Here is a 21,196-nt window from a genome sequence, read left to right on the forward strand (position 1 = left end):
TTTGCTGTTCAGGATTAGCTAAGTGGCACATGAATAGTAGCAGCAGACTGAGATGTTTAGGCCTGTTACCATCCCCTATATTCCTTATAGAATATGGTCTATGGGGCCTGTAGTTGCTATCCAGTCATCCTGTATCTCATTTTATTAAGAGCTTTCTAATTACTGCCAGATTATGAGACCTAACAGGTACAGAATTCAGTGACAAAGATCCTCTTAGAGATATAAAATAAAAGCTATCTATTAAAATCGATTTGCTCCAGTTGACATTTCATCAGAACATGAGGCCACGAGTCATTTGTTTATTTTAAAAGAAAACTGTTGTTTTCTTTTAAAATTTGCTTTGTCCATTTCCATAATAGTTCGGTTTTTACTGCTCCATAAGAATTAGGTCATTTCCTTCCTCTATTACAATTAGGTAATTTTCTTGCTTCTTATAAGCATAGTTGATGTCATCAGTTTAGGAAGGACTGCCAGACCTCTCACCAAGTCAGTTAAAACAACTGAGTTGTGAGCAAGAAGTGTGATTCACCTCCCCCCCCCCCCCCCCCCCCCCCGAGAATGTCAGCACAATGATGAACAGATGAACGTGTCCGCATGTCTGAAATTGATCTATGTGTTTATTCGCAGCCTAGTTTCATAACTCCGAGCATTTATTTCTTTACTGGGAAAGAACCATGGGTTCAGCTAGTGTCACGTGTTATTATATCACTCGGAAATGTTTAGAACCGTATAGAACAAACAAACAAAAAGGATCTTTTTATTGTGCATATTATATACATGATCTGAACACAGGTGAGGTATTTCAACAAGGACATTGTCTCTCAGTACTGTGCCAGTCTGTGCAAGAGCAGGAGAGATCCAGCATGCCTTGAACACATTCTCCAGTGGACCCCTGGGCTGTAGTATTAGTCTGGGGGCTGTGTGGTCTAAGCATCTTCTCTTGTGTAGTAATGTGATTATCTTGCAGACATGTCTGTACATGGCCACAGGGATATAGGAAATGTTTGTAAACAAATAAGCCATTGCAAGCATGAAAAAAATATCTAAATGATTTATGTCAGAATTCTGTGTCAGTGCTTTGAAAATGTAATTATGTTTATGGTAAGACACAGCCTTACGAAGTCATACTCATTAATAGCACATTCTTGTTGTCATGGTCTAACTAAGGTCTTTAAAACATTTGGTCTGGACCAATGTTGCTCTAATTGCCCAACTATATTTTTGTGTAGACCTAAAAAGGTTTGGAGCACAGGATTTTTCAATACATGCAGAAACTCACAGTATAGCCAATCTATGCTGGAGTGTGTCTAAAAACAATTACAAGAGATTAATAAAGGATTACAATAATTCATTAAGAGTAGTGTGACTTAAGCATGGACTGCAAGGTGGAGAAGGGTCCAGCAGGTCATTAAACTGGATGCACCTGCACCTTTGTTATGGGAAGGCCATTTAAACTGTTTTCTTTCCTAGCAGGCTACCAAATATGCAGAAAGTTATAAGGTGATGAGTCATAGATGATGAGAGAGAAAGGCCAGTAGTTGCTCATTTTGTTTCCAGTTCTATAGTTAACCTGCGTTGTAATTGAATCAAGAGACCGGGCCTTCGGAAATGTTTTCATATTTACAAACAGCAACAGACAAAAAGTCCATAAACAGATTAATTAATAAACTTGAATCAGAAATGCAAGGAAAAACCCCCAAAACATGTAGTTCATTGAGTTCCCCAGGACTAGTGTAAAAGAACACTCCCTTAATACATGTGCACTGACTCCCAATGCTTACAGAATGATTAGCTATTGTTAAATTCAGTGTATTTCTATTATGATTAAACTCAATTTATTTCTATTCAGTTTTATTTCTATAGCAGACATTGTATCAGCTATAGTCCCCTAATGACAAATGAAACGGGATACATGATACAACTGGATAAAACCTGGAGCATTAACTACAAACAGGATCTTGTGGATTAAGTTGAAAATTAGTCAGTAGGCTGACACTGACATATTTACTTTATGTTGATTGCTGTGCCTTGTTCTTTAATAGTGTAACAACATAAGGAGTTGCTAATTCTGATCTATTTAAATAAAACTTTGCTGAACTAGCAGTTGCTCTCCTTAAACAAGCTGAATTGAGAAAATATGAATTATTATTTGGTAGCTAAGCCAAAGAATTAGCCTACCATGGTTAAAGCTACACGGTGGAATGAAGCGAAAAAATTTATATGGTAGATGCCTGGGAATTTTCAAATCAAACAGTACAAATCAATCGCTGACCTTTGGCCTGAGTGCACAGACATCTCATAGCATTTTCCCAATCAGATTCAGAGCACAGAAGCTGTTCCTCCCAATCACATCCTTCCAGATATCTCTATCATTCCAAACATGTTCCCCCAACAGGACTACAGAGTTAAAAACCTTAAATACCTGTCTCAGATGCAGAACTTCCTGCATCCACACAAAGAATTATTTTCCTCCCTGAGGTGCACAGTCTCAACGAAGTGACTCCTATCTATGCGCTGCCTTGTTTTGATTCCATTCCTGTTTCCACACTTCGCTTCGATTTTGTTGCTGGTTCCACCCCTTGTTTCGATTTTGTTCTTGGTTTTGCCCTTCATTGGTTCTGCCCTTCACGAGGTGCTCCTCATTGTCTTGGCATTACACACTGTATTTAAACCCTGTGTTTTCTCAGTCTTGTCGTTGGTCATAATTTGATGTTTAATGCTTTGGTTCCATTTGTAGGTATCCGAAGTGTACTCATCTACCTGTTTTGCTTTTGTCGGGTTTTTTGGGTTCTTCGTGTTACCTGTTTATTCTCATTTCGTTTCTATGTCTGATTTTACTGGCTATTTGATCTTGGACTGTCCTCATAGATATGAATATGGATTTGCCCTTAATGAATATCATTCACCTACACACTTGTGTCCTGCTTCACCTGTTCCACTGTTGCAGTGCTACAATATACAATAAAGCTGAGGTGCCCTCACTCTAATTTGTCCAGTTTCTCATTCCTAGAGCAATATGACCAGTGACTTTCTGTTCAAATTGTAGTAATAGTAATGTATTATTAGTATTATTAATGAATGAATGAATGAATTAATTAATTAATTAATTGGTTTGCGAGCTGTCTAACCTACCCATCAGCGGACCTCATGCTGTGTGATTTTAACTCTTTCACAAAATCTCTTGCTGATGGGATTTGTTCACCTTGCATGATTTTGCTGACAGTTTCAAAATCCAGCAGTCCTCTCAGCAAGATAATCATTTCATGAATGACACTGAATAAAAATGTTATGTAACGCTGTCCTTCAAACGGGAACTGGGTTAAAAGGGTCCAGTTTATCCAATTAACTTTTTATTGAGGACAATCATTCGGAGTAATTCTGGAAGGCACATGTTTTAGTGGGGAGGCACTGGGATGATGTACCCTCGCCTGGAGCCTCCATCAGGGTGCAGTAGATGTGGCTCATCCACATGTGGCTCGTCCACATGTTTGTTATACATGCTTGTCTGTTGTGCTTGACTTACACACTTGTGATGAACACATGACTCAGGTTCTGTGGGTTGTGCCTCATTGCAACTGTGTGATGTTCTTATGTTGTCCCTTTTATAAGCCCTTGGTGTTTTTATGATCATTTGTCTGTCATAATGTTGGCTTCTTTTGTTCTCATTAGTGCACTTTCATGTTTGCATCATTAAAGTCTTTAGTTGGAGACGTGTTTGCCTCCACTTTTTTTTCCTTTTTTTGGAAGACAACTACTTGTTCATGTTCCTTTTCTGCCTCCACACTAATTCTGTTTCCTCTATCCCAGACATTTTTCCTAGCCCACTGCTTTCAAAAAGGTCCAAATGAGGACCTTTTGCAAGTTATATAGATGAGTCATAGGGCTCAAACTTTAGCAGAGCTTTCCCTCCTTTGGATTGACCTTTAAATCTGTACTGAGTGTACATTCTACTGGTGGGCAGGGCTTCTTAGACAATCCCAGAATTCCTAGTGAATTAGTAACATGGAGCAAGGGACAGAGACCATAAAGCTGAACAGGTGAAAGCATATTCACTGATTAAACATTTAAAAACAGACACCTTTCAGTTAGAAACTCATGTGTTGCTGTTTCTTATCCTAACCATTTCTAAAGCCTTTGTGGAATGTATTTCTAAGTAAATGACAAAAACTGTTTTGCCAGAGTTATATATATTATATATATATCATACTTTTCATGAATATATATATATATATATATATATATATATATATATATATATATATATATATATATATATATATATATATGAAGATTCCAGGTGACTATGGGAACTTGTGTTAACTCTGAACTGCTTCAGTGTCGAACTCCGGGGTTCTCCACCACCTCCGGTGTGACCGCGAGCTCCAGTCGCAGTCTTATCCCCAACACCCAGGGATCCAGGCAGCAGCTTGGGATGTCAGCGATAGGGGCTGGGAATAGCCGTGGCTAGGGCAATATCCCCTAGCTTTAGAGCAGCGCGCTTCATCCTGGGAAGCGCCTGTTTTATGCTCTCCCAATAGCTCACTCTTGAGTGCATTCCCATGAGCAATCCATATGGCGGCGAGAGAGTTGGAGTCCTGTGGTGGCCGGCCCTTCTGTGACCGCCCAAGTGCTGCAGGGCAAGGAGCAGGACGCACAGACTCCCTTGATGTAGACAGACATTTATTGACACACAGGAAAGATAAACACAATTGCACTCACATAGAACAAGCAGCGTGAACACGAGCAAAGTCTAACCAGGGCAAGACTACAATCACAACAAAAATCACGATTAAAGACTGACAAAGAGGCACACACCAACGGGTTTAAATACATACATGCATAATATTAAACAAGGTGCAGGTGTGTGCTAACAAGGGGACGTGATTACAAATAAGATCACTGCACATGGCAGCCCATACCATGTGATCAGTGGGAAGGGGAGCGTTCTGTGACAGTCTACTGTGTTATTTGTAAGAGATGTAATCAGCTTTGCATTGGAGAAACCAAGAGATGGCTTTGAATATCTCTGTCATGATTGCCCCTCCCTGGTGTCGCGTTTCCCATAGCAACAGTGTCTATTATTGTTTAATTCCTGGTTCCGTTTCCTCGAGCTTCCTTGTTTTGGTTTCATTCTGTTCTGCACCCTTGCTTGTATCCCCGTCTACATTTATGTTCACCTGTGTCTTGTTCATCAGTCTTGGTATTTAAGCCCTGTGTTTGTTGGTTATTTTGGTAATCTATGTCTGTTTGGTACTTCAGGTCGTTCAGTATGTTTGGTTCTTGCTGTTTTGTGCCTTAGCCTTCATTATTTTTGTTATCCTGGTTCGTCCCTGGTCAGTGTTTATGTTTCTATCTGTCCGTTAATAGATTCCCTCTGCTCTTGCATCCGACCCCTCTTTATATATAAAAAGTGTATTCTAATACTATTGTGTATTATTTTACAATAATTATTCCATATACCACTGTTGTACTGTTATTATCTATAGTCCCATTGGTTCTCCACATTGTATACCTGCTATTTCACACTGTCACTTTCATTATGCTCCATATCATATCATATAACTAGTGGATAGGGTGGCACTTGGGCAATTGTGTTCATTATAGTAACTGTCCCCATAGTTTTTATTTTTCCTTTATTCTACTCTATTTATTTATTTTTTTACATTTTTCTTTATTCTAATCTACTCTTTATTCTACTTTACTCTTTTTTTGTTTGATCAACTGCGTCACCCAAATTTCCTCCATGGGGATCAATAAAGGAAACTTATCTTATCTAACTATAGACCCCTAATGAGCAAGCCAAAGGCGGACTTGTCAGCATAAAAAAGAATTTAAAAGGGATTTAAAAGGGATTTAAAAGGGAAACATCCTCCCACCCTAAACTAGTATGAAATAACTGAAATCTGAGAACAGTTTGTTTTAATATTTTTATTTGCTCATGTTACATACAAGACATTCTTCATGTTTGTTTGTTTTTTTTAAATGTATATGTGGGGGGAAATACATGAATAGAATATTTAGCGTACCAATGTGGGTAAGACGTAACTTTTCCGTTCCACTTCATTGCAATATTTTTCAGGAAGTCCAGCCACCCTGTGGGAGATTAAACCATTTATCATTAGCCATAAACCACCAAAGCCATTATATTCAATTCAACTACATACTTCCTGTGTATTGGCTTAAAATAATTAGATATGGGAGTCATTCTTGGCTGTTTGAGTACATGTTTTAAAGGGTCTACATCTGGAAAATGTTACTGTATCTATTTATGACATGTTTTGGCAGCTACAGAAAGCTGGAAACTTCAGAAGCATTCCAAAACCACACTACACATATTTCAGGACAAAACACCTTTTCCTGTGGGTGTTCGAGTTTGAATGGCACCGGATACATGATACAACTGGATAAAAACCTGGATCATTAACCACAAGCAGGCACTTGTGGATTTTTATTTGAAAATTAGCCAGCTGGCTGACACTGAGATATTTACTTTATATTGGTTGCTGTGCATTGTTCCTTAACAATGTGACATTAGGATTTGGTAATTCTGATCTATTTAGATAAAACAATGCTGAACTAGTAGTTGCTCTCCATTAACAAGCTTTCTTCTAAGATAAGAAAATTAATGAATTATTTGTTAGCTAATCCAAGGAATCAGCCTACCATGGTAAAAGCCTTAGAGTACTCTGAAATAAAGTAATAAATTAATATGGTAGATGCCTGGGAATTTCCCAATTAATGGGTCCAAATTGATCGTTGACCTTTGGCCCAAGATGCACCCCTTGTTTTGATTTTGTTTCTGGTTCTGCCCTTCATTGTTTTTCGGGTGCTCCTCATTGTCCTATAATAATGTAATAACATACTGTATTTAAACCCTGTGTTTTCTCTGTCATGTAGTTTTCTCTGTCATTCATTTGCTTGTTTGTTTTTGCAAATTAATTGGTGCAAGCTAGTAAAAGTAACTAACCAGTATCAAATACTCTTTAAATTAGTTAACTACAGGAAGTTACTATCAGAATATGCAGTAATTCTCTCCTTGTGAATCTTATGAATCTTTAAGTTGGTTTGTCATGCATTTGACTTTTTCATAATTACCAAGTTTGTGAGCTGTCTAAGCTACCCATCAGCGAACCTCATGCTGTGTGATTTTAACTCTTTCTCAAAATCTCTTGCTGATGGGATTTGTTCACCTTGCATGATTCTGCTGACAGTTAAAATATCCAGCAGTCCTCTCATCAAGATAATCATTTCATGAATGACACTGAATAAAAATGTTATGTAACGCTGTCCTTCAAACAGGAACTGGGTTAAAAGGGCCAATTATGAAACTTATCATTGATGATGTGGTAGCTCAGTGGTTAAAGTAATTGACTTATAATTGGTAAATGTAAAATGGTGTCAGTCATTGGGACCAATAGTGCTGTTTGCCAAGCTTCTTTGTGTTGCTTTTGTGTGGCTCACTTCAGCTCTTTTATCTTCTTCTCTTTGATCTCATCCAGACGTGCTCTGCGAGCGCGCTCCCCTTCGTTGAGTCTCTCTGCCTCATGGAAGCGCTCCCGTCTCTGGACAATGGCCTGCATCTCTCGCTCACGAACCTGCTGGCGAACTCCCTCACCGTGGCAGAGTGCCTGCTGGCGTTGACGCTCCTCTTGCTCCTTCTCCCATGCAATTAACTCCTGCTGTGTTCTGTCAAATCCAGAATTCAGAGACACCTCTGACACCTTCATGTCAGTGTTGATCCCAAATGTGAAGATTACCTGAGATAAATATCCTTTAATCTGGCCCAAAATCAAGATCGAAAAATAGGTGATGTTTTCAAAATGACACTTTACATGCCACATTATACAATTTGCAGTAATAAATCCAGCAGCACCTCTGGGAAAGCAGACAAGGTGTGGAATCCTGTCTGGGAAATAGTGAGGGATTGATCATATGATCCTGATGTTCCATAATTGTATAAAAATTTAAAAGTGTAATGCCCAGAACTATCATTCCCAGACTTCTGTCTATTCAGGTCCATGTTGTATCTGTGGATTCACAGGCTTGAAATGTAATCTAGTCTCTGGTGGATACCAAATGCTAACTTGCTTTTTGGAACATGAAACAATTCCCAGCTTCCTTTCTTATAGTATGTAAATGTACTATTTTTCCACCAGAAAAAAAATAAATGCATATGCTTATGCTAGACTTCCAGCAGACAATAAATGTGTTTTCCAGTAAATGGAAAGAACAGTTGGCTCCCATTCCTTTCCCTCCTCCACCACACTTCTGTTTTCTCTGAACTTTTTCCCTAAACTAGCCCACAAAAATAATTATCAAGTTCTTGTTTTGACCTTTAGATCTGTATTGCACCCTTATGCTAGCATCTCAAAACTGCCAAGGCTTGCCTGAGACACTGCCTCGAGTGTTTATGCCAAATGTATGCATTCCAATGCAGGCTGGGATGTTTTCAGACATTCACCAAATTCCTGATGAATTAGTAACACGGTCAATGTGGAAAACGCCTGGTGCTTATGAATGTGGTGCTTGTTCACCTCAGGACCCTGTCGAACTCCGCCCTCTCCCGGCTAGCCTCAATAGATAGCATGTGCTCTTTGTAGGAAACCTGCTGTAAGCGAGCGACTTTCAGCTTTTCCTCTTCCTCCAGTTTCTTCTTGATCTGCTCTTTCTCCTTTCTTCTCCATTCCCTCTCTGCAGCTTCCTGGTTCCTGCGAGCCCTGAGCTCATCCTAGGAGGATATGAGATCACAAAATTAACTAAAAAAAAATCAAGGAAAAAAAAAAAAAAAGAGAACTTTGCCCCCACAGATATGATTTATTACAGTCATTATTCATATAAAATATGTATATAGATTTTATCCTCCTCTGTCATAAATCTGTCATGACATTGTTATTTACTTAGAAATACAATCCACAAAGCTTTTAAGAAAATGATAAGAAACAGCAACACTGAAAGGAGTCTGTTGTTGAATGTTTAATCAGTGAATACGCTTTCACCTGCTCAGCTTTATGGTCTCTGTCTCTTTCCTGAAGAGTTCTGAGTCTGGCCACTTCTTTCTCCTTCTCTCTCTTTATTCTTCTCTGCTCATCCTCATACTCAGCCTCTCGTTCCTGCAGCCAGAAAACAAACCCTAGCAGGGTCAAAAGGTCACCAAGTTCACTTTTCTGTCTGTCCAAATTCCTGGGTCTATCTCACAGCCTTTCCACCATTCTTGCTTTGGGAGAAAATATTTCCTTTATATATAAAGGTTGGACTATATTGAATTTTCTAAGTTTTATTACTCCAAGTGCATTGCATTTCTGTTATACTCTGAAGAGGTAACAACATAATTTTCTATTGCTGAGTATTGTTTCACTGCTGGGTGCCATAGACAGATCAGAACATTGTGTACTTGGTACCAGATGGCAATCGAAGGAGAGAAGAAAATCCAGCTTGCATCTTTGTAACATTAATTCTAACATTCACAATTTCCCCAAAAAAGCACATGATTTAATGGTTTTAGTTATGTTTCATATAAAGTGTTAATATCGTCACTGTGACAGGATAAGACATGCCTCATTTTCCAAACACCTAACTCTTGGACATCAGTAGAAACTAGCCATTCAAGAAATCTGTATAATTTACTAATTCAGTCTGATTCTGTCCAGATTATAAATCTACCGATTTACTATCAGACCTTCAGGTTTGTACATAATGTACATGATTTATATAAAGTATATAATTTAGCCACGTCCTATAGGACTTAAAGAATGGGTTTGCAGTTCCTTTTCAGAATGTAAATGAATACCACAATGCTGTGTCACAGTAAAAGGGGCATGTCTTCAGACATGCAGGCCCAGAACCCAGACAATAATTAGTCACAAACCAAGCTTCAGTCTTTCAACCAGGTTCTCACTGATCTTGCCAGACCCAAATAATTCACATGCTGCCAATATGTCTGAACAGATGTTTGCATATTTTTGTCTAGTAATATCCATTTGGCAGACCTTTCTCATAGACAGATACTTTATGCCCAGTTTCACGTACCAGTTTCTGGCGTGTGTAGTCCAGAGCTCGGCGGTCTGCCATTCTTTCTTCTTCCTTACGGTGCTCCTTAGCAAGCAGACTATCTTCATTTATCTTCTGAATTTCCAGTTGTAGCTTGCTCTTCTCTGATTTCTTTCTTTCCATAGACTAGAACCACAGACCCACCCAAACACACACACACACAAACACACACACACAACATACATATACATATACATGCACATAAAAAACAGGTTTACCGGCATTGCAACACTTTCACAATAGCTGACCCACTCTTTAAGATATCAGGGCTACTATATTGGGCACTAGAAGGAGTGCTGCAATCAGATCACTTGGGAGAGTGTTATGTTAATAAGTGTGAAGTTGTGGATAACACCTCCAGCTCCTCCATCTGCATCCGCTCCATGTTCTCCAGCATCTGTTGCCCCTCCTGTTCCTTCATTTCCTCCTGAAGCAGCTGCTCTTCTAGGCGTTCCTCAATCTGCTTTAGGATACACATCTTCCCTCTGATGTTAGAGAAGTGTGTGAACGCACACGCACACACACACACACACACACACGCACACACATGCATGCACGCACAGACAGTAATGCAGGTGCAAGCAGGAGCAACACGTGGCTGAAGAGCAGCTGATGTGGCACATGGTGAGCCCTCACTGCATGCGCTGCTCTTTGCGCAGCTGGTCAATCTTCTCCTGAGCTTCCAGGGCTCTGCGGCGGTCTAGCTCCATGAAGGCATCCAGCCTCCGCTCCTCTTCTTCCAGCTCAGACTGAATCTGCTTCTTCTCCAGTATCTGAGCATCACGTACTGCATGGCACTGAGCTCCCAGGATCAGCTGTACAGGTTCCCATCCAGCCACACACACACACACATTGCACACGTTAACCAAATTGGAAAAAAATAGCGCATGCCTTCTTGGCATACAAACTAATTTCAACATAGATATTAGTGTAAAATATGACTAATAGTTTACATAATTTCAGTTGAGAGCTTTTAGTGATTCAGACCATATATGCACTAATGTGTTCCATTCCTAACCCATTAACAATTAACAACACTTTAGCACCTGTATATTCTCGTGAAACAGTTCAGCTATTGCTCAACCTAATTCAAAGTTGGACATCAGTACATAGTTAACTTCCTGACATGTTACTGCTCTTCACACCATTGGCCAATCGTATCTCCCAATAAACTATTTTATCAATTAATCTGCGTTGCCAGTGTTTACTACAATGTAGTCATCTATGTAGGATATATGATCTAACCAAACAGTTCCTTATTAAAAGTTATTATGTTAGCGTGTTGCGATGAGATGTACCTTGATGACATACTGAAAAGCCAACTGCATTTCATCAGAGATTCAGCAACATTACATTGGATTACATTTGTGTGAAAAGACGAAAGAGGGAGAAATTACGAGAAAGGACGAAAAGAAGCATGTTGATACATGCAGGCACAGCTAGGGAGAGCCAGAGGGTGCCAGTCAGACCTCGTTGAGCTTCTTGACTTCATCCTCTTGCTCAATCCTCAGGGCCTTAGCCCTCTCCAGCAGGTACTGAGCACGCTCCCTGGCCTCCTCCTCCAGCTCGCTAAGACCCTGGTTCTTCTGCCGAGACAGGTCCACCTGACGCATGTGAGCCTTTCGCTCCTCTGCTGCATCCTACCACACGTGGGGAAAAAGCACTGAGAGCAGCAGAGTGAAAAAGTGCAGTGGTTGAGGTGCTCACTCGATTTGTAAACAGAAAGTTGCCAGTTCATGCCCCTCCACTATCAAGTTGCTACCTTTGGGCACCTGAGCAAGGCCCTTAATCCTCAATGACTTGAATTGCATTCAATCATAATTGTAAATTGCTTTGAATAAAAAGTGTCAGCTAAATGGTTTATTTCAGGCATTATCAGCCTTCTTTACTATATACATTTTTTTCTCTCTGTCTCTATCAGGTTTGTTGCCACCCATTCTGAAGTTCTGAAGTTGTTATTACCTCAACAAATGCAACACCCAACAATTGTAATAATAGCTATGCTAACAAAAATGGTAATTCACATTCAGTCTTTTGTAAGAAATCATTCTTAATCTGAAACTGAGAGGCTGGAGCACTGGACTCTTAGTTGACTAGGTGCAGCCTTTGGAAAGGAAAGGTGTAAGAAAAATGTCTGCAGTGTCTGAGAAGATTCCACTATCCATGGAAATGTGTCCCCATATGTTTTATTACAGTAATGGACTGACTATATAAAATGATATAAAATACACATATAACTCTCTGAATACTGACAAATCCTGCTCACAGAACCTTTTGCCTTAGAAGAGAGATAATATAGTGTGGCCATTGGCAATCAGCCAGAGAGAGAGCTTGTAAACTAGAGAGAGCTTGTAAATGTTGTTTTAGAAATTGTTGAGCTGTATGAGTATTTAGTTTAGCCTGTCTCTATTAGTGATCATTTTTAGAAGGCCACACTTATGCTCTTCCCATTAGTCTTAAGTCTTATCTGTTGCTATTACAAAACCGTGTTTGTGAAAAAATAAAACATTTAAAAACTCTTTACCTTTTTTCTACACTGATGCTAGTAAGCTGACTAAACTTGTTCAAATGTTCAGATCTTTTTAATTCATTGGCTATCTTAGTGGAACTCTGGAGATGTAGAGTCATTAATACGCATCATATTGTTCATAGAGCTTCAGATTAACACAGCTCTAGATCAGATAAAATATTAGGATACAGCTTTAGGCACAGGTAGCCTACTAAAATTAATATGGAGCGAATTTTTTTTTCTTTCCATACCATGGCCTTCTCCCGAGATATGCGCTGGCTTTGCAGTACCGCTTCCTTCTCAGCTTTCGTTAATACACGTGACTCGGCCGTGATGCGCTCAATTTCATCTGGGCAGAGGATGACGGACTGTCCGGATGGATCCTTTCTTGGAATTCTATTTGAAAGCATTTGTATAGTTAACGTTTAACTTATGTGTATGTATATGTATAGCAAACCTAATTGTTAGTAAGGAGTATATCATGTTATTTCTTTATATTTAGCGTTGACATGTATCTTTGGGACCAAACAACTCTGATCAAACTTTCCTCAAGTCTCTGATCAGGTCCTTAGTAATGACGCGGACTGTCTCCGATTTCTGTGCTTTGCCGATGGGAGCAGAGCGAGACAGTGTTCTGGATGTCGGGACGTGGCCTGTATTGTCTTCCAATTCACACTGTGACTGATGGAAAAAAGCGAAAACTAGTTTCAAAATGTCCGCTTTATTCCAGAAATATTGTCCTTGTGACGCGATCAAAGACTACCGGTTTAGTTGTAGGGCTGTATGTCAACGAAACGTTGCACAGTGTTCACCTGTTTGGGTGTTCCAAAAAGAGCCTCATCCACTTGAGAGGTGAGGGCGCGCCTGCGGTAGCGTCGAGAGTGAGCGCTGTTGCTGGACATCCGTGTAGACGAAGATGCCACACTTTGAGGCTACGAATGCCAACAAAAAGGAACATTCTTCACAGGCATACTATTTTTTTTATTATCTCATGCATCATGTTATGCCTATAGAACAACTGACAGATTCTTGAACCTTTAGTCTGTCGTGGCTCTTTGTAATCAAACATGAAAACTCATCAACTTACCATGGTTCTATGAGATTTCAGTAATGCACCTAAAGCTTTGCTTCAGATACGATTATGAACTCTTATTATTGCATATACGTTTACCGTCATTTCTTCATTCAATACATTGCTTTTCCTTTATGTTTCCTCTACGGTCCAACCAGCCCTAACCGAGTTAAAGCCCTTTGTTGTTATGTTTCTATAGAAACGGCGAAACCGAGGAAGCTGTTGCTGTGGTTACAAAGATCTAAGAGCCAGTATGTTAGAACTGCTAATACAACACTTGCGGCTATGACAGGAGCCACAGAACTACGACAAACTTTTGGTGTATTCTTAGAGCATCCGGAAGTACACGAACTTTCACCCAGTTTCGCTTTCAGCTGACAGAACACTTTATGCGGTCAAGTCATCCGCGCTTTAAATCTGAATGCGCCTAAATGCTCGTGTATACTGCGGTATTTCCATGCTCTCCGCAAACGTATTCTCCCCAAGCAGATAGAAACTTTCATAGTTTGTTCAAGGGTATTGGCACAGACACGGTTTAAATACAGGTACAGTTTAAATCACAACTCATAGCATTAAAAAATCACCTTTGCAAGGATAGGCAGATTCTAATGTAGCATTTTAAAAGCCCTAATATCATTAATGGGACTTATCGCACAGAAATTTCCCATAATGCCAAAATAATTCTTGTCACGGCATGGCCCCCTCCTCCTCGACGTGTGTGTGTGTGTGTGTGTGTGTGTGTGTGTGTGTGTGTGTGTGTGTGTGCGCGCGCGCACATCACCACGCCTTTCCTTTATTAATTGGTCATGTGTTACACCTGTACTTCGTTATTGTCCTTGTTAGTATGTGTATTTAATGTTTTGTTAGTGTTTGACCTCGTGTTCCACAGGGTTCTCTGTGTAAGACTGTGCTTGTTCCACTTTATTGTGTTTTGCCTTTTTGTTGTTTTTTTATCTGTCAGCGTAGTGTCATTCTTAGTGTTTTAAATTTAGATCATTACTGTGTCAATAAACGTCAGTGTCTTTTGAACCACAACTCGCCTCTGCATCATTACAATTCCAATAGAACCTAAGGGCCTTAGCTCCTTGCTATCACCTTTGCTATCACAAGTTTAGACAGATTCTACTGTACAATTTGTTCATAAATTCACAAGTTCACAAATTAAAGTCATATTACTTTCAGGCAAATTAATATATGTATTTCTTATTTCTTATTGTTATCTATTTCTCAGAATTTTCCTGTAATGCCAAAACAATTCCACTATCACCCAAGACTAGTAGCTTGTTTACCTAGTTTAGTTCAGCATCCAGATTCATTTCATTCCTCAATTCCGATTATTTTTTTCACGTTCAATCTGTCTCACTCTCCCGAACGTTGTAGTTGTCTTGCATACCTAACAAGAGTAGTTACCTGTCAAAGGAATTTTGGGAACATGATAAAATAATGGAACACATTCACCTCTTGACTTCTGCCAAATATGGAGGCAGGTCAGCTTGTTGCTGGAGCTATATTAATTGGGAGCTAACTAGTATACTTTTCTGCTGTCTACTGAGCTACAAGGGCTGATATTAAGTTAAAGAAGTTATTGAATTGAAGTCTTTGGCACATCAAAGTAGTTTAGCCAGCATTCAGTTTTAAAAGACTGCAGTTAAATCAATCCACTAATAAATGACATCCGTTCTCATGAACAAGCCCTCCCAGTTTCCGTGTTCCATGTTTTCCCCGTCTTGTGTTTTTATTTCCGTTCCATAGTTTCGTTTTCTCCCTCGTTTGATTTTCAACACCTCGTTTAAATTTTCTATAGATTTTCAACTCCTCGTTTAGTTGATTGTATTTAAACCCTTAGTTTTTGCTTTTTATTGTGCATGTTTATTGACTCCGTGCGTACATATAATTTTGAATCATTGTGTTTGTTAAGTTTCTACTCCGTGCCTTTGTGTTTCTTAGCCCCGAGTTTTCCTAGCGTCTTGTTATAGCCGGATACTCCTGTTTGTGTTCGTTAATCCTATATCTTGTTTATCCTAGCCCTTGTTTTGTAATCCTGTACTCTTCCCGTACTCTCTGTGTTGGTAATATGACACTGGAATGCTACAATGACTCTGGTTTTGATTTGCCCATAATAAATTTCGCTCATATCCCTTTGGAGAATCAGGATGTTTTCTAACATGGTAGCAGCAATTCCTCTATGACCAAATGGGAAGGGAGATTATGGGAGTTGCTTTCTTGTCCAGAAATGGAACAGGGGTCATGTCTATTTTTATTTAATGATTTCTTTAGTTTCCTTTACACTCCTCTGTCATTTACGTCAAAGAACATCTGGATATCTTGTCATTTTAGCTTTGTTTCCACCTGTTGCATCATCATGGTGAGACATGGTATGAGACCGGTGTGCTTGTATGTTAAAGCACTAGTATGACCTGTATGATGGATATGAGAGTTGTGAACCCTTGCTTAACCCTAGCACATAATTTTTTCCATTATATCAAGAAATCACCAGTGAAACAAACAAGAAAAGTTTTGGGATTTTTCACTAGGAGAGATTGAAAAGACATTATGTGCCATTAAGCAATCTCTGATGTGGGATTTCCCTCACATGGAATCTCCTAGAGGACATGTTGTGTCAATATTACACCATAATGATGCAATAGGGGGAAACTGCTGAGACGTCCAGCTTCATTTCTCCTCTCATGTGAATAAACAAAAATGAGGAGTGGCAATGAGAAACTACAAAATAATGTATTTAATTTTCAGCAGAAAGAGACATGGTCCAAGCTCCAGGTCTGAAAACCAAAACAACACCTCCTTCCCATCGGGGCTCAGGAGAATCCCTGCTATCATGTTAAAGGACAATCCAATTCTACAAAGGGAAAGTGGACAGCAAACCCTCAAACCTTCCATATCATACAGGTCAGACCTGTATACAGCTCTATCACAGAGGTATACAGCTCTATCATAGAGCTGTACACAGGTCTGACCATTACGATAGGGGTATCCTTTTGCATTTTTATGACTGATTGAGACTCTTTTTTGGTCTATTCTATTCTATTCTATTCTATTCTATTCTATTCTATTCTATTCTATTCCTAACATGCCAATGACACTGAGAATGTAGTGACATGTTATATAGTGTTGAGCTGGTATGAATGCATCAGGATACAGCAGTGTTAAGAAGGGGAGTTAAAGTGTCACTGCTGTTTTGAGAGTGGTCTACCTCCTACAAAAACCCAGCTAAAAAGGGCCATGTGGTCACACACTGAAACTGGCTATTGAAGCAAATGTGAAGGATGGACAACACAGATAAAACAAAAATCAATGTGCCATAAATATGATGTGATGTAAATAGATTTTACTGTAGTTGCTGATTGAGGAGATCTGTGTCTTATCTGCCCGCATGTTAAATACATTTACAACACTGCACCCTGTGTCACCGGTGTAAAGGAAATACTATGTGCTTCAGTGATTCACATACATTCAGCAGTATCGAATGTTTGTGTAAGCAAAGAACGTTAAGGGAGTGTGACAATAGATCAGATAAGCAGCAAATGTCACTCTTGTTTTATTGCCTGCAACTTATTTATTGCCTACAAAGAAGAAACGACACCCAGCCAGATTGTTACCAGCTGGCCAGAGATAAGCAACGCTTAAAGCTGATTGGTATATGAGCCATAGCAACAGGAGGCAGGAAGTCCGTGATTGGTCAAAGCATACAGTTAGAATTGTATATAGGAATTGTATTAAGCAATGCTCTGTATGACTCGGGGCTTCTCTTGGTAGTGAGCCCCACACTCTGTGGAATCTTTCTTTTCTATTAAAAACCTTTTTTACTTATTATCCACATCTGACTCCCCGTTTCATTGAATTTCCACCACACCGGACACCTGGTTGCAAATGCAAGTTTAAAATTTTCCATGTTTATCAGAAGTCAGTGTAGTGGAACAAACCCAAAGTGATGCCATTTGTTATTTTACATGAAACCAATATGTTATAGCAGTTGAGACTAAAAGTGTTGTCTGTACAGCTCTATCAGAGACACAGATCATGTGAACCAGAGTTTGAGATTTTCCATGATTACCAGAAATTTGTGTATTGGAACAAAGCCAAAGTCATGTCTGAAACCAGTATGTGTATGTGTGTGTGTGTGTGTGTGTGTGTGTGTGTGTGTGTGTGTGTGTGTGTGTGTGTGTGTGTGTGTGTGTGTGTGTGTGTGTCTTAACCTTCTCCCCTTCCTCTGCACCTGGTGTAATCCCTCAAGGGGTTGTGGTTTCCGGTTTCCGATTGAAAATACACTGCACAAATTGGCTACCGCTTCTCATTTTTGTGTGGGTGATTGTAAAAGCTGTCTGAGTAACTGTAAAAGCATCCTTGAGTTCGAGATTGGTGCTATATAAATGTAACTAATGATATTTTAAAATTGTTGACTGTCCTAGAAATTCTAATAGAATAATAATATTATTAATTATAAATAATACTATTATTAATTATAAATAATAATATTAATAATTATTAATCATTAATAGAGGTATGTAATAGAGGTTTATGCCCATTCATATCTTACCTTAAAGATCTTTTGAGTCTTTAAGGCATTCCTGAGTTTATGACCCCTGTTTCAGTAGGCAGACAAAGGCTAATCTTCATTCATACTGTCATGTACACAAACCACTCCACTCCCAGAACAATTAAACCCCCCAGTAAATTACGCCCACCTTGTTCATCATCTTCTGAATACTAATGTCCTACACCTGTCACTTTCTATCAGCTTCCATATTTAATCCTTCTCTTCCCACTGCTTCATTTCATATTGTTTCTGCGCAGACTCATCGTACAGAGTGCTTTTCTGGATTTCTGTCCCTTTGGAGTTCTGTAATTTGATATTAAATTCCCCAACACTTCACATATGGATCCCTGTCCTCTAACATGCTAAAAAACATCACCAACTATAGCCATACCTGAGAGGTGTGAGAGCACTCATCACCACTGCACCAACTTTCTAAGGCATTACTCCCTTTACTTAGGTACACAACACCAATCATTTACAGTTTATTCCCATGTTAACTGGGAGAGAGCACGCCTGGGCCACAGCTCTCTGGCATAGCAATCACCCAGCCTTTGACACTGATCCAGTTTGATCTCCTACTGCTGGTATTATATGACAGGAAAAAGGAACTGCTGCAGATTATGCTTGGCAATTCTAGGCTATAGCAGCTATCAGTGGCCAGAGTCACCCAGTTTTGCCAACAGGGACTTGAACACAGCCCTCCAAACTGAACTAGCATGCAGGGTGACCGTAGATGACCTGGAAGAGTTTTGTTCACATGTCTTTTTCAGTGGATAATCTCATGCAGACACACAGAACGGCCTGAGCAAAGGTGCTCCCTCCATTTTCAACATCCACGAGGAGTACCTCTGCCATCTCAACGTCAGACACCCCAAGAAATTATTCTACTGCTCCATTTTTAGTAGGAAGCCCCACTATTGTAACTCTGATGTGGGGAATAGAGAGCACCTTGTGATCAATCTCATACAGAAGCACTGGCATCACTGGATCAAGGGTGCCCAGCATCCCACATCATAAGAACTTCAGCTACAAAAAGATCCCTTATCCCTCGACAGACAAGGTAATCACTATTCCTTACTTGCTTAGACTTGTTGGTAAACTACTGACGCGGTTCAAGAAACACCAAGACAGATGCTTTCTGTCGTCTGTATGAGATACCCTGAGAGTCCTCCCAACCCAATCCTGTCCTTCCAGCTACCTGCTTCTTAAACACCATACAATGGGAGCTGCATGAGGGCAATAATTTAAATCAACTAGTTTTGAACCTGACTGGAATAGAGCAACAATCATTTTGAAGAGGACTGTATGGTGAAACAGCACAGGAAGTTAAATATAAGTATACATTTTCTGTGTGGACATCAGAGCACTTTTATAAGTCTCTCTGGATAAGAGCATCTGCTAAATGCTGCAAATGTAGGAAAGTAAATCTAAGCAACATTCATTCACACACACACACACACACACACACACACACACACACACACACACACACACACACACACATACACACACACACATACACACACACACACACACACACACACACACACACACACTCACACACACTCACACACACACACACACACACACACACACACTCACACTCACACACATACACACACACACATACACACACACACACACACACACACACACACACACACACACACACACACACACACACACACACACACTCACACACACACACACACACACACACACACTCACACACATACACACACACACACACACACACACACACACACACACACACACACATAGCTACCTACCTTGTTTTCATACTGCTTTCATTCTTTCATTATGATGTTTTTTAAAGCTCCTTATTGTCCAAAGGTATATGCCTGAACTAATGCTGGAAATGTGAACTAAAAGACCACAGGAATGCAGATGTGCATAGCAGAGAGGAATACATCACTGACCTACTCACGTGACTCAATCCCCATAAACTGTTCTTCGGTTATTTTTTCTTTAATTAGGTTTAATTTCCGGTCTTGTTAATTGATGTAATAGTGTGATATTTTTGGGTTTATTTATTAATGACAGATTATTAACAACATATTACTTAACAATAGATTTTTGCACAGCAGGCCTCTGTGACCCTGAGTGTAAACATGATGAGCCCTCACCCACCAAAAAAAGAAGCTGCACAGAAACCTTTGTTTTTTCATAACTTTATCACATATTTTAATCATAGTTGCATATTACTCTTTCATATGACCTGCTGTAAAATGCTTTCACCTGATCCTTTAACTTGCTACTGTGACTAGTGCTGATTTGATATAGACTGCTCAAACTGTAAAGGTTGTGCAATAAGTGCGTGCTAATTGCTATTATAGTAATGATCTGTATTACAACTGTTTAACAAAATCATTCTTGGCTAATAAATTTATACTAATACACTTGGCTAATAAAAATACACTAGCTCTGCACTTCCTTGAATGAATTTTTGATTCAGGTTTCCGAGACAACATCCCTGGGCCAAACACAGCTTCTAAGCACCCTCTTTTTAACTTGCACTCTCACTTATCTGGGCCTCACAATAGATGGTAACCTCTTCAGCAAGATTCAAATCTTTAACATTTATTTTAGACAGTGATAGCTCAGTGGTTAGGGTACCTGACTTGTAATCGGACAGTTGCTGGTTTAAGCCCCAAGTTGCCATGGCTGGGCCCCTGAGCAAGGCCCTTAACCTTCAATTGCTCAACTTGTACTCAGTCATAATTGTAAGTCTCTTTGGATAAAAGTGTCAGCTTAATGCTGTAAATATAAACTTTGTAGTCACATAAATTCATTTACTTCTCACTTGTAATAGTTGCCTCTCATACTGGTATAAACATGTGTAGCTGGGTAGGTGACACCTCATGGTAATGTACACCTCTTACACTTAGAAAGCTAAAATAACTGCACTTATAGAGCATATGGTTATTTGCAATAACAGTATAGTTAACATAACTCTTTTGAAGCTGCAGTAATAAAACAATTGTGGTAAACT

General features: G+C 39.5%; 1 protein-coding gene across 1 annotated transcript; it reads right to left on the minus strand.

Moving 5' to 3' along the window:
- Window positions 1-5,913: 5,913 nt before the first annotated feature.
- On the minus strand, window positions 5,914-13,932 carry LOC113577432 (cilia- and flagella-associated protein 45). The gene is made up of 12 exons (XM_027010069.3): window positions 13,644-13,932; window positions 13,369-13,488; window positions 13,104-13,237; window positions 12,808-12,952; window positions 11,517-11,687; window positions 10,684-10,862; window positions 10,403-10,532; window positions 10,027-10,173; window positions 8,997-9,110; window positions 8,535-8,728; window positions 7,462-7,686; window positions 5,914-6,093 (listed from the first exon to the last, which is right to left on the minus strand). The coding sequence occupies exons 1-12, from the start codon at window positions 13,644-13,646 to the stop codon at window positions 6,018-6,020; spliced, it is 1,638 nt and encodes a 545-aa protein (XP_026865870.2). The 5' UTR covers window positions 13,647-13,932; the 3' UTR covers window positions 5,914-6,017.
- Window positions 13,933-21,196: the final 7,264 nt, after the last annotated feature.

The sequence above is a fragment of the Electrophorus electricus genome, unplaced genomic scaffold, assembly GCF_041902795.1.
Source record: "Electrophorus electricus isolate QZ-2024a unplaced genomic scaffold, ASM4190279v1 Scaffold63, whole genome shotgun sequence".
Lineage (NCBI taxonomy): Eukaryota > Metazoa > Chordata > Actinopteri > Gymnotiformes > Gymnotidae > Electrophorus > Electrophorus electricus.

Bases quoted from the DNA above. Each gene is read 5' to 3' on its own strand.
- LOC113577432 (XM_027010069.3), bottom strand. The intron at 13,238-13,368 runs GTGAACACTGTG...TTTTTCCATCAG, and splicing joins TTTTTGGAACACCCAAACAG to TCACAGTGTGAATTGGAAGA. The intron at 10,174-10,402 runs GTGTTATCCACA...CTGTGGTTCTAG, and splicing joins TGCAGATGGAGGAGCTGGAG to TCTATGGAAAGAAAGAAATC.